General features: G+C 48.8%; 1 protein-coding gene across 2 annotated transcripts in view; it reads left to right on the forward strand.

The window, feature by feature from the left end:
- CRAMP1 (cramped chromatin regulator homolog 1) overlaps positions 1 to 12,449 on the forward strand; it is a 50,736-nt gene that overhangs the window by 16,618 nt on the left and 21,669 nt on the right. For both annotated transcript variants that reach the window (XM_040440146.1, XM_040440145.1), the window contains exons 8-10: positions 4,867 to 4,990; positions 5,139 to 5,220; positions 5,904 to 6,890. In XM_040440146.1, the coding sequence (XP_040296080.1) occupies positions 4,867 to 4,990; positions 5,139 to 5,220; positions 5,904 to 6,890 (1,193 nt within the window). The remainder of the gene's footprint in view (positions 1 to 4,866; positions 4,991 to 5,138; positions 5,221 to 5,903; positions 6,891 to 12,449) is intronic.

The following is a 12,449-nucleotide window of genomic DNA, read 5'->3' on the forward strand; positions in this document are numbered from 1 at the left end:
AAGGAGATCATTCTGTCCATCTGTGTAAGCCTAAGGTGTTGTCCAATAAACAACAAATGAATACCTTATATTTAAGTAGACGGGCTCTACTGTTCGCTACTGCACAGAGCTGGGTGGTACTCATTCATTTCGTTGGCCCATTTGTCCTTCCGCGGCATTGTTTCCCTGTGCTAGTGGTCACATGGTCGAGAGCGCTGTCTGCAGCGCCCTTCGCATTTTATGTTGGTTCTGGCGGGACTACGGTCCCCTCGCCTAATACCATTTCCTCCTCTTCGGGTGCAGTGTGGTATGATTCTTTCCGGATTGGCGCCCTCGGTGCTTCAGTCTGATCTGCTACCAGGTTCGGGCCGCTATTCTTGGGAAGGTCACCCAACTTCTCTTGGGTGCTCGCTTATACAGGTCTGGGGGACCTCCACCTTGGGTTCTTCAGGGTATTCGCCTTCTGCGAGGCGGTGAACCGGGCGTCTCTGTGTAGCGGTGTTCTGCTTTTGAGCTGTCCTATGGCCTCTCTGTTGCCCACTCCCCCTTTCGGTTGGAGGGTGTTATACCGGCCTCTGTCTCGCCTGCCTTTTCTCGCCGGCTCTGTTTGGCTCCCACTCGGTACAGATCATTCCGATGTGGCGTCTGTTCCGGCCACGCTTCAGAGGCTGTTCCTTCACTGCCCTTCCCTCTGGGGAAAGCATGGTTGTTCATGTGGATGGTTCTGGTGTTCCTTTTGAGTCTCCCTTGTCCACACTGGCTGTACTAGCTGTGTGCCTAGTTACCGGGTCTACCGTTTTCTGTCCTCCCGCTGGGTGCAGATTGCGTTTTTTCCATTTTAGGCAATGTTTCTGCTTTGGATTCACCTTCTCGGTAACTTGGGAGGACTACCATTTGGTCAGGATTGTCTTTTAAATCTCCCACACCGGAACTGTAGTCCGTCTTCCTGTGGTGGCTACATTGGCTTCGGCTTTAGCCTGTCTTGTCCTGGCGGTTGCTGGGCGGACCCTTCGGTTCCTGTCCGTTTGTCCTTCTGCTTCCCCACTCTGGGGGGATACGGGACAACCTTGCTCGGGGGCCGACGGGACCAGTTCTACCGACTGTTCTACCCGTGTTACGGGTCTGCGCCTGATCATTGGGTTTTCACCCGCTTGCCCAGGCAACTCTAGTGGGCTCGCTAGTGTTCGCTTCTAGCCGAGTTTTTCGTCCAGGATCTGTGGTAGGACTTAGGGTTTTACCTGGGGTTCTGTGGGAAGCTGGGCGTTCCCCCACTCTGCCTTTCTCCATGGTTCTGTCTTTCTCCAGTCCGGCCTGGACCTGGGGCTGGGACTCTGTTGCTTGAAGTATCAAGTGTCATTCCTGTCCTTCCTCTTTCAGCGTTCCCAGGCCCTCTGGGCCTGTCAGGAACTTCTTCCATGGAGCGGCTCTTGGGTTCCTTTGTACTGTCCTCCGGTACCGTCCTGGGAACTACATACTAGGCTCTTGGCGCTCCAATTTTTCCTTGGAGCCGTTACAGAAGTTCCCTCTACTAACAGTTGGGTTTCTGTAGCCATCGTGTCTCTGATGGGTGCCTGAGTGGCGGCCCTTCTTGTTCCGAGCCTTCTGTCTTCCCCCAGGACAGGGCTGTTCTCCATTCCGTCTCTTCCTTCCTTCTGAAGATGGTGTTTGTCTTTCATTTCATTGAGGCAGTCGTCCCCCCCTTCCCACCCCAGGGAACGTTGGAGATCTCCGACTCTTGTCGACATTCGGTCTCTTGTGTTTCCAGGAGGTCCGTGCAAAGGGTTGACGGCCTCCAGGGTGGCTTTCCTCCGCTTTCTCAGAGTGGCTCTTGTTGTGGTTGCCGCACCAAGGGCAGGGTTCTGCTTTTGGTGTCACCATTCATTTGGCCAGAGTTGTCGGTTTTTTCCTGGGCCGGAGGCATTAGGCTTCGGCCATGCATTTGTGCAAGGCGGTCACTGGTCTTCCTTGCACACCTTACCGAGTTCTACAGGGTGCATACTCGGGCTTCGGCGTATGCTGTTTCGGGCCGCCTGGTCTGCAGGCGGCGGGTTTTTTGATGCCTTCGGGTGCTTCGCCTTGGTGCTGTGGTCCCTCCCCCTTTGGACTGCTTTTGAACGTCCCAAGGTCTTCTGTGTCCCCCAAGGAAACTGGGCGAGAAAACGAGATTTTTGTATAACTTACCAGTAAAATCTCTTTCTCGCTCTTTCCTTGGGGGACACAGCACCCACCCATTCTTTGTTCTTCTCTGACTGTTTCCGAGTTTGTTTACCCTTTGGGTAGTTGGCTTGTTGGTTCCAATTTTTGGACTTTGCCTTTTCTCACTACTTGGACACGCAACTGGCAGTCTCTCTCTCCAGGCTGAGGGTATAGCTGTGGAGGAGGGGCTTAACAGTCTTCACTTAGTGTCACGCCTCCTAGGGAGATGAGCTATACCCAAGGTCTTCTGTGTCCCCCAAGGAAAGAGCGAGAAAGAGATTTTACTGGTAAGTTATACAAAAATCTCGTTTTTTGGGAATGGGCCTATGTGGCAGATACACTGGGATTGTTCGCCAAATTTTGCTACAGATTTTGGTGCGTAACTGCTGTTTATTTTCTGCAGATTTCACTGTTTCCATTGTAAAGAGTGAAATAAGCAGCATAAATTAACATGCTGCAGATTTAACCTCTTCTAGACCTCCACCATACAGGTCTTTAAAGGGGTATTCCCATCACAATGTTCACTCTTAAATCTGTAAATACATTTTATTACCCAATTCCCACCCTTTTTGAGAAAATAAATCCGCTCTTACCTGATTGTTGTCTTTCGTCTCCCCTGGTTACGGCCACCTCTCGCCTGTAGCCGTGCTTGCGCAGAAGACTGAAGATTTTCTTCCGGCCGGGCCGCGCAATGTCCTGATCCTGCACGCTGCTGCGCATGTACCATGATGACTTTTTCCTGGCCAGTATAGTACAGAGCCGCGAACGCGCACGCCGGCTCTGTACTATACAGGCCAGGAATAAGTCACCATGGCGCATGCGCATGCGTTGAAGGCGGCGTGCAGCCCGGCCGGGAGAAGACGTCAATCAAGCTGACTTAGCCCGTCCAGGCGAATCCAGGAAGTGAATGTCGCGCTCGCCGCAGGTAAGTATGAAAACTGTTGATGGGAGTACCCCTTTAAAGATGCCGTCCATTCCAGAGTGGAGTGGGCTCCATAGCCGCCAGGTTTCTGGTGTTTTAAACAGCAAACACCTGGAGCTAATGTCTGTGATTGGCGATCACAGACATTTAACCCCTCAGATTCCGTGGCCAGTTGTGATCAAGGCATCTGAGAGGCTTTTGCCCAGGAGCGCTGTGCTCCCAGCGTCTGGCTCCCCCACTTTTAGATCTGGGGAGCCGTTACTTCACCGTAGTAGCCTTGTGCTTTAGGAGGCTACCACAGTAATAGTTTGTATGGAGCTAACATAGCGAATCTCCCATAGACGGCAATGGTAAATCAAAATGGATGTTTTATCATCGCTTCACCTCCCCCCTCCAAATAAATTTTTTAAAATATTAAAGCACAAGAAAAACTTTAAAAATGTGGTATCGCAGAATGAAGTTATGAGGTCCGTTTTACCGTACAGGCAATGCCTTAAAAAACTAAACCTATAAAACCTGTGACTGAATTGCATATATTTTTTTTTCTCAATTCCACCCCATTTGGAATTTCTTTCCAGCTTCCCACTACATCGTATGCAATCTTAAATGACGCCGTTAGAAAGTGCAACTTGTCACACAAACAAACAAGCCCTCATACAGTTATGCGAATGGAAAAGTAAAAAGTTATGGCTGCAGGACGGCAGGGACTGAAACGAAAATGCCACATGTCCTGATGTCTGTCAGGAGCTTGTTCGGCGCATGCGCTGTACAGGGACGGAGCGCCTGGTAATCTCCATTCCTGTATAGCACCGAAAAGGCTCCAGCGAGACTTCAGGACCTGGAGTGAACACGTCTTCATTGTCAGTGGTGGTGATGCTGGATGAAGGGCAGTTAGTGGAGCCTCTAGTAGCAATGTGGTGCAACAGCGCTGTCTTCGTTGCTCTTAGGGGCTCATTTGCAATTTAATAAACATGAATTTTCTGAAGATGAAACCAAGACCATGATATTAACTGTCAAGCACCTTGGATGAGGTGTTTTTTTGCGACGTATCTGATGACAGGACTCCTTTAAGAGTTCCATCCAGCACGTTCCTTGAACTTTCTTACATTCATATAACGTGGTATAAAAAAAAGTACGTCTAAAAGATCATCTCGCTTCAGCTGATCATTTCCATTGTTCACTCCGTTCCTAGTACCAGAACAAGTGCTGAATCAGTCATCTGATGGACGGCACCATTGCCTGAGGGACCCAGTTGTCATCATGGAGGACACTTTTTTTTATTTTTTTTTACTGGAATTTGAGGTGACTGCTCCAAAGGGATTCTCCAGTGCAGATGTGTACAATACCCTTAGGGCTCATACACACGACCGTTGGATATTTTGCGGTCTACAAATTGCTGATCCACAAAACGCGGACACCGGCCGTGTGCATTCCGCCCTCTATAGAACTGTCCTATCTTTGTCTGTAAAACGGTTATGACTAAGACATGTTCTATTTTTCTACGGGGCGTTGCGGAATGGACATAGGGATGCGGAGAACACATGGGTGTGCTTTTTGCTCATTGAAGTGAATGGGCCTGCAAAAAATGCGGATCGGATGCGGACCAAAAATACATTTGTGTGCATGAGCCCTTAGGTGCACAACACCAAGATCTAAGGGCCAGCTCTCATATTCTAGTTGTGTCCTTGGCAGGTAAAGTGGTGTGTGTGTGTGTATATATATATATATATTTTATATATAATTTTTTTTTTTTCTGTATTCATGTCTAGGTCTGAGCGATGAGGAGGATCAGAAACCGGTGAGACTGCCTCTAAGAGTACCCATAGAACTTCAGCCCCGAAACAACCAGGCCTGGGCCCGTGTGCAAAGCTTGGCGCAGAATCCACGCCTCAGGTATTGAAAAGTGAACGGTCATTGTAACCTGAGGTGTATGGAAGTAATTCCTATCTACCAAAAATATGCAGTGACTACAAGGGAAATTTGAGCGTGAAGAAGCTTTTTATGAGGAGTAGCCTTTTAAATTTCCTCCACTTTTTTTCAGGATGATGGTGGAGTTGCACAGAAAGGTCTCCAGTCTTATTGAATTTCTCAAGCAGAAATGGGCTTTGCAGGAAGTTCGCGTTGTATCCTTTCCGTATTAAGGTCCCTTTTACACTGGACAATTGTCGGGAAGGGAGCGTTCCTTCCTGGCAATCGCCTGCTTGTCAGTGAAGGAGAGAGCTGCGTTTACGTGCAGCGATCTCCTCCACAGTATGGAGAATACTGACCGCTAATGCCATCGCTCCTCCCCATACAGAATCATTGTTTGCCGGGAGCAGAGGCGGTTTAGACCGCACGATCTGCTGCCGGCAAGCGACGATTTATGTGACCGCATTTATGATCATATACTATCTGCTGAACAAGCTTTTTGCTCGTTCATCCGGTAATCAGCGGCACCTTTACTCCACCAGATAATCGCTACGAAGCGTTCCTATGAACGCTTGTTAGCAATTATCTAGCTGAGAGTCGGCCCGTGTAAAGCCGCCTTTCGTCGTTGACCAGCTCGATGGTTGGCCCAGCTTCTTTGCATATAAGGTGGTATCAGCAAATCAATTCTAACAAATGGATTTGTCACACTAGCAAGAGCTCTTCACCTGTGAGGGGCCTCACCTGCCTGTTGTTTGACAGGGCCGAACATCTAGCCCCTCACAGATGAAGAGCTCTTGTTGATGTGATGAAACCATTCGCTCGTCCCTAATATAAAGTTATTTTGTGTTTCTTCAGTCTTATCTTATCGTGCTTCGTTTCCTTTACTAATATTTCTCAGAGGAAAAGCCTGGATGATCATCAGCTAGCAGATGTGGAGTCTCAGGACTCCAAGGAAGAACTTTATCTTTTCCCACCGGAAACCTCCCAGTTGTCTTCTTTACCAGGAGTGGCAAGGGTCGTCCATTCCAAAGCCCATTGTACCGTCCACTGGCAGGAGTCTGGCAAATGCAAACAGAGCTCTAAGGATGTTCACTTGCTACCCCCTGCTCAGATCCTCGGCATCCAAACTGGGCAAGGCACGGCTCGGGTACAGCTTAAGTGCCCACGAGGTAATGCAGATGCTAAACAAGGAAACAAAGTAGAGGTGCCCAGTAACGCCATGCCAGAGAAAACTCAGAACGTTGAGAATGGTTCGATGGAGAATGTATCTTCTGAAGGGGTGTCAAATGGGCCAAAGACTCCTGATGAAGCCCCTCCAGAGACTATGGATACCTCTGCAGGTGGGGAGATATCTGGCGGTCCGCCTCCAGATGTGGAGGAACTTTCATTTAATGACCCCTTGCCCCGTTATTTAAAGTCCTGCCAAGATCTTATTGTTCCGGAAGCGAATCAGACGGCTGATGACGTTTCTGCCTGTCCTCCAGCATCTCCAGAGTCAAACTCCAAACCTCCCGGAGACGTAGAGTCTCCAAGCCGAGAGAAGGTAGAAACGCAGGCTACAGCCCCCCACCAGGATGATTGCACTACACAAACTTCAGGACTGGACACTCAGGTGAAGGAGCAGAGTGGTTCCTCCAAAGCTCCCAAGGACAACTCTAATCAGCTCACTGAGCAGCTCCGTCAGGAGGGCTGGAATCCGCAGACATCCGAAAATCTGACACTAGCCGAGGTCTACCTCATGTTGGGCAAACCAGGCAAGGTACAGTTGGAGTATGAGTGGATGGATCCCAACAGTTCAGACGACTCTGACTCCCCTTTACGTTACAAACAGAGGCTCCTGAGCTGCCTTCTACGGCTCATAGCGACAGAGGTGAACCCCAAAACTGTAAGTGTTCTTTCTTTAAAACCTTCTTGGGAGAATTTTTATATATTTTATCTTCAGAGAATTTTTAAATTGTCATAAGTTTGATCGGTGGAGGATGGGTGCTAAGAATCCACCTTTTTGCTTTAAGGGGTTATCCGGTAATTAGTATTCATGAACTATATCCTCAGGATAAGTCATCAATATCAGATTGGCTGGGGTCTGACACCCGGGACCCCCGCTGATCAGCTGTGCTCCATGAGTGTCGCGGCCTCTTCTTAGGCCATGTGATGTCACGTGGCCTAATTGCAGCTCTGCCCCATTGAAGTGAATGGGGCTGAGCTGCAATACCAAGCACAGCCACTATACAATGAATGGCGCTGTGCTCCATAAGTTGCCCTTTAACAGCTGATCGGCAGGGATCCTGGGACTTTGACCCCTCCCGATGTCCTAAAAATGACCTATCCTGTGGATAGGTAATCATTATCAATTCCTGGATAACCTCTTTAAGCAAAAGGACCGGTCCCCAGAGAAGTGGGGTGAGTGGCCTACGGACTTATGGAAAATATAGGAATCCATACGCTGCTCTGCACATGTCTCTTAGCAGAGCTGAGAAATGAAGCTCAGCCGAGTACATATGCCCCTTCATTTTGGCAATTGTTGGGGGTTTCAGCATCTGCACCCTCACTGACCATGGCACTATGACGTGTGAATAGTTTTAGTACTTTTCAGATCTGTCTTGGAAGAACTTCCACCATCATTACTAGAGCCGTTACCCGATATACCACCGCTTTCCTCACTAATTTAATGTGCCAGGCTTTTAGTACATGATCTTTTTGAAATTGCATTTGGCAAGTTTGTCCCTCCAACTGGATGATCAGTATACATTGGAAGGATCTCCCAAGTAATCAGCTCTGTCCACTACACAATGGCTGAAGCTTTGTAGTTCTGTCGCCGACTTCACAACAGCTGATCCTTGGAGTCTGGGGTGTCGGATCCCTGCCGATCAGATATTGATGACCTATGTTGAGGCTAGGCTGTCAATAATACAAACTTGGAATACCCCAGTTAAAGGGGTTGTCCGTGTTCAGAGCTGAACCCGGACATACCCATATTTTCACCCAGGCAGCCCCCCCTGATGTTGGCATCAGAACATCTCATGTGCTCCATTGTGCTCCATTGCACTGCGCTAGATCGCGCAGGGCAAGGGCTCTTTTGTTTACAATAACACACTGCCGGGCGGAAGCTTCCGCCCGACAGTTTGTTCGGTGACGTCACCGGCTCTGATGGGTGTGCTTTAGCGCTGCCCTAGCCGTTTTACTGGCTAGGGCAGCACTAAAGCTCGCCCATCATTGCCGGTGACGTCACCGGGCTTCCTGGCAGCCCCATGGAGAGCCTTGTTCGTCCCTGGAACTCCTGAAAATGCCTTTGCCCTGAGCGTTTTAGCGCAGGGCAAAGGAGAGCATCGGAGCATGAACTGCTCTGATGCTCAAGTCAGGGGGGCTGCTGGGGTGAAGATGGAGGGATGTCCGGGTTCAGCTCTGTATGCAACTTGGGCTGTACGGATGTGTGTATACCGAGTACACAATGGCTTGTCCAGCAAAATCGGTGGCGGCCCATACTCGGCATCCGTAATTGGAGGCGCCCACCCCCGAGAGACATCATCCTTTTCAGAAGGAGTTTATAACCGATACTCAACTCCCCAAATTCCAGTTGGCGCGGGGTCTACTCTGTTGCACCGTCTCTTTGAAAACTATATGGCAGATCTGGCAGTACCTATGCATGACATAATACCGTCTTGATCTGCCAAGGCTGCTGGAGGGTTACTCTGGAGCGAACGTTCATTGGATTGTGTGCTCAGCCGTGTACAAGCAGTGAAATTCTGCTCCGGGTAAATGTGTTTTCAGCCCATGGAATATGCCGATGAATAACTAGAGCAGAGGCAGTAGAAATGTGTACACGATGGGTAGTGGTAAAGGTAGGCCACCGATAGATAATGCTGCCAAAAATACGGTACGTTTTTTGGAAAATGTGTTGACACTTTGAAGTTTACCCTTTGTTAGAATTTCTATTGCAGTCCCCCAGTATCCATATGACGACATACGTTATTAGATAGTGGTGTCTCCAGTACCTTCCAGGAACCTGCAGTGCTCGGCTCCCTACCTGCAGAACCACCGCACAATCTATCTGTAGGAGGGGGATGCAGCTGCAGTGACTGTGAGAAGGAGACCTCTGGCACTGCAGATTTTGTGAAACTACAACTCCCAGTATGCATACTTGCTCGGCTGTTCTCGGAACTTCCATGGGAGTTGTAGTTTTGCAACAACTGTACTGCCGGAGGTTGCTGACCCTTGCCTAGACTATGTACAGGTGGTAAAATCTCAGCTATGACCTGTATTCGGCCTTTACAGATTTTTAAATTCAAAGGGATGGTTCCACTCATTAATGGCAAGCAGAGATTTTGAAAATAGTAATAATTTAAACCTTACCCTCCTTGGCGGTATTCCCGAGCGTGACTCAGGGTTAATTTTCGCCGCCAGGAGCGGTGACCCCGAGTCCTGCTCGGGGTAACATTGCAGAGTCCCCTCACCTTCTGCCGGCGATCCGGCGATGTCCTCCGCTGTGATCGCCGGCGAGAGCGCATTTGACTTCCTGGTTCCGTTCCCTGCGAGCAGCAGCTGCGCATGGGAGCGGAACTGGGTGGGAAATGCAAATAAATATAAACACAAACAGTGACACACACACATAAAATCTGAGAGGTTTGCACTGTATAACCTCAGATCTGACTGTACAGTGCCCCTTGCCTGCCATTTTACTGTCATTTGTGCCCATAAAATAAATTTATAACATGGCATCAAAAAAGCGCAGCTTTACTACAAAAGCGCTTTTGGACCAGTTGAGTGACAGTGACACGGAGGTGCTCGCAGAACTGAGCGATAGAGAGTCGTGGGGAGATTTGTGGTCTGACACTGACCTCGGCCATGTGCGCACGTGGTGCCCTATTGACTGCGATACGGACCAGGTAGCGCCCCCAAGATTCCTGTTCACCGGATCACCTGGGATGAAGGTAGATGTTGAGCGTGACAACCCTCTGGCCTACCTGCAATTATTCCTCACTGAGGAGGTAATTGAAAAAATTGTCACGGAGACAAATCGCTACAAAGAGCAGCAATCCGCTACGCTGCATGCCACGTTTTCCAGAAGCAGAAAGTGTGAACCGGTGACCAAAGAGGACATGTGGCAGTTTCTGGGACTCCTCATTCTTCAGGGGGTGATGGGGAAACCGCTCCAGAAATGGTACTGGACCACCAATAAATCACTGGCCACTCCATTTTTTGGCACCGTGATGTCAGAATTTGATGAGGCCACGCATCCTGCGCCCAAACTAAAATAAAATCTGGGAGGTATGGCAAATTATTGTGACCAATTTCCAGCGGACCTACGTGCCAGAAAGGGACGTCGGCGTAGATGAAAGTTTGATGGCCTACAAGGGACGCCTAAGCTGGATACAGTACATTGCATCCAAAAGAGCGCGGTTTGGCATCAAATCCTACATGCTCTGCGAGTCATCCACTGGGTACATCTGGAATTCAGGTCATTTACACCGGTAAAGGCACGAAGTTCAACCCCAGGTACAGCGGCTATGGGATGGCCCCATCATCTGTCCTTACACTGCTGAACCAGGGATATTGTGTGACCACGGACAATTTTTACACGTCTCCGAAACTGTATGAGGTTTTGCTACAAAACAAGACTGATGCGTATGGTACCGTTAGGCCTAACCGACGTGACATGCCATCTATGTTTGCCAAGAAAAAACATAAAACCGGAGAAATGGTTGCCTGGCAGAAGGGTAAGATGATGGCAATGCGATGGCGAGACGAGAAGGACGTGTGTCTTATGAGTACTGTGCACAATACCTCTACTGCCGTGGTCCACACAAGGGGTGGGAAAGATGTGCTGAAGCCGCGAGTCGGGATAGATTATAATAACACCATGGGAGGTGTCGACAGAGCCGATCAGGCGATGACATTTTATCCGGCTATGCGCAAACGGCAAAAAAAAATCTTCTGGAACAATGCCTCGTCTGGAATGCATATATCCTGCAAAGAGTGACAAGCCTCTTGTTGGTGGTTGAGCGGATTGTGGTCAACCACCAGACGCCATCAGTAGCTGTGAACAGACCTGGACGTCGTGCTGTTGACGTTGTCAACCCAGAACGCCTGACTGGTCGTCACTTTTATGGACTACATCCCGCCAACCGCAAAAAAGGCAGCACCTACCAGGATGTGCGCGGTTTGCTGCTCAAAGAGAGATGGCAATAGAAAGAAAGTCCGAAAAGAAACCAGGTTCCGTTGTCCTGATTGTGACGTCGGACTTTGTGCAGTCCCATGTTTCAACATTGATCACACTCAGGATGTTTATAGAATTTTCTGTGTTTGACAAATGTCATTATTTTTATTACATTATTAAATAAAATTTATATTATTTATTAGATTATAATTCATGATTTTGTGTTTCAAACTTTTATCACATCTGGGATGTCTACTAAAGTCTTGTTTGGTCAGGTTTAAGTAATTACTAAGAATTGCAGGCCTACAATACAGAACGCCAAATTTCATGCAAAAAATGGTACCACTTTTGGTACAAAATTCCTGGCCTAATCATACCGCCAGGGAGGTTAAAGGGGTATTCTTGTCTTGGGCATATCTCTAGGATATGCCCCCAGTGTCTGATAGGTGCAGGTCCCACCTCTGGAATCCGAACCTATACTTGGAACAGAGCCCGCAAAGTGCTGGAGGTTAAACCAGGCATGCGTGGCCGCCCTCCATGCATCTCTATGGGACTGCCGAAAATAGCCGATCGCTGGCTCAGCTATTTCCATAACCCCCGTAGAAGCGAATGGAGCAGTGCCCGCGCTTTCCATTCATTTCAATGGGATTTCCAAAAATAGCCAAGCAGCACTCCCATAGGAATGAATGGAGGATGGCTGCGCACGCATGCTGCGCCCTCCAGCACTTTTTCGGGCTTCTGCGACCTGCACCTATCAGACATTGGGGGCATATCCTAGTCATATGCTCCCAATGTCCAAGATGGGAATAACCTTTTAGGCTACTTTCACACTCGCGTTTGGTGCGGATCCGCTCATGGATCTGCACAGACGGATCCGTTCAGATAATAAAACCGTCTGCATCCGTTCAGAACGGATCCGTTTGTATTATCTGTAACATAGCCAAGACGGATCAGTCTTGAACACTATTGAAAGTCAATAGGGGACGAATCTGTTGTGTCAGTGACTTACATTGTGTGCCAGGACGGATCCGTTTGGCTCAGTTTCGTCAGACGGACACCAAAACGCTGCAAGCAGCCTCCAAAGCGGAGTTGACACGGAACGGAGGCAAAAACTGATGCATTCTGAGCGGATCCTTTTCCATTCAGAATGCATTAGGGCAAAACTGATCCGTTTTGGACCGCGTGTGAGAGCCCTGAACGGATCTCGCAAACGGAAACCAAAACGCCAGTGTGAAATTCGCCTTAATTGTCTTAAAAATATTAGTGACCGCATTAGATACTGTATTGCTA

The sequence above is a fragment of the Bufo bufo genome, chromosome 7 (genome assembly GCF_905171765.1).
Source record: "Bufo bufo chromosome 7, aBufBuf1.1, whole genome shotgun sequence".
NCBI lineage: Eukaryota > Metazoa > Chordata > Amphibia > Anura > Bufonidae > Bufo > Bufo bufo.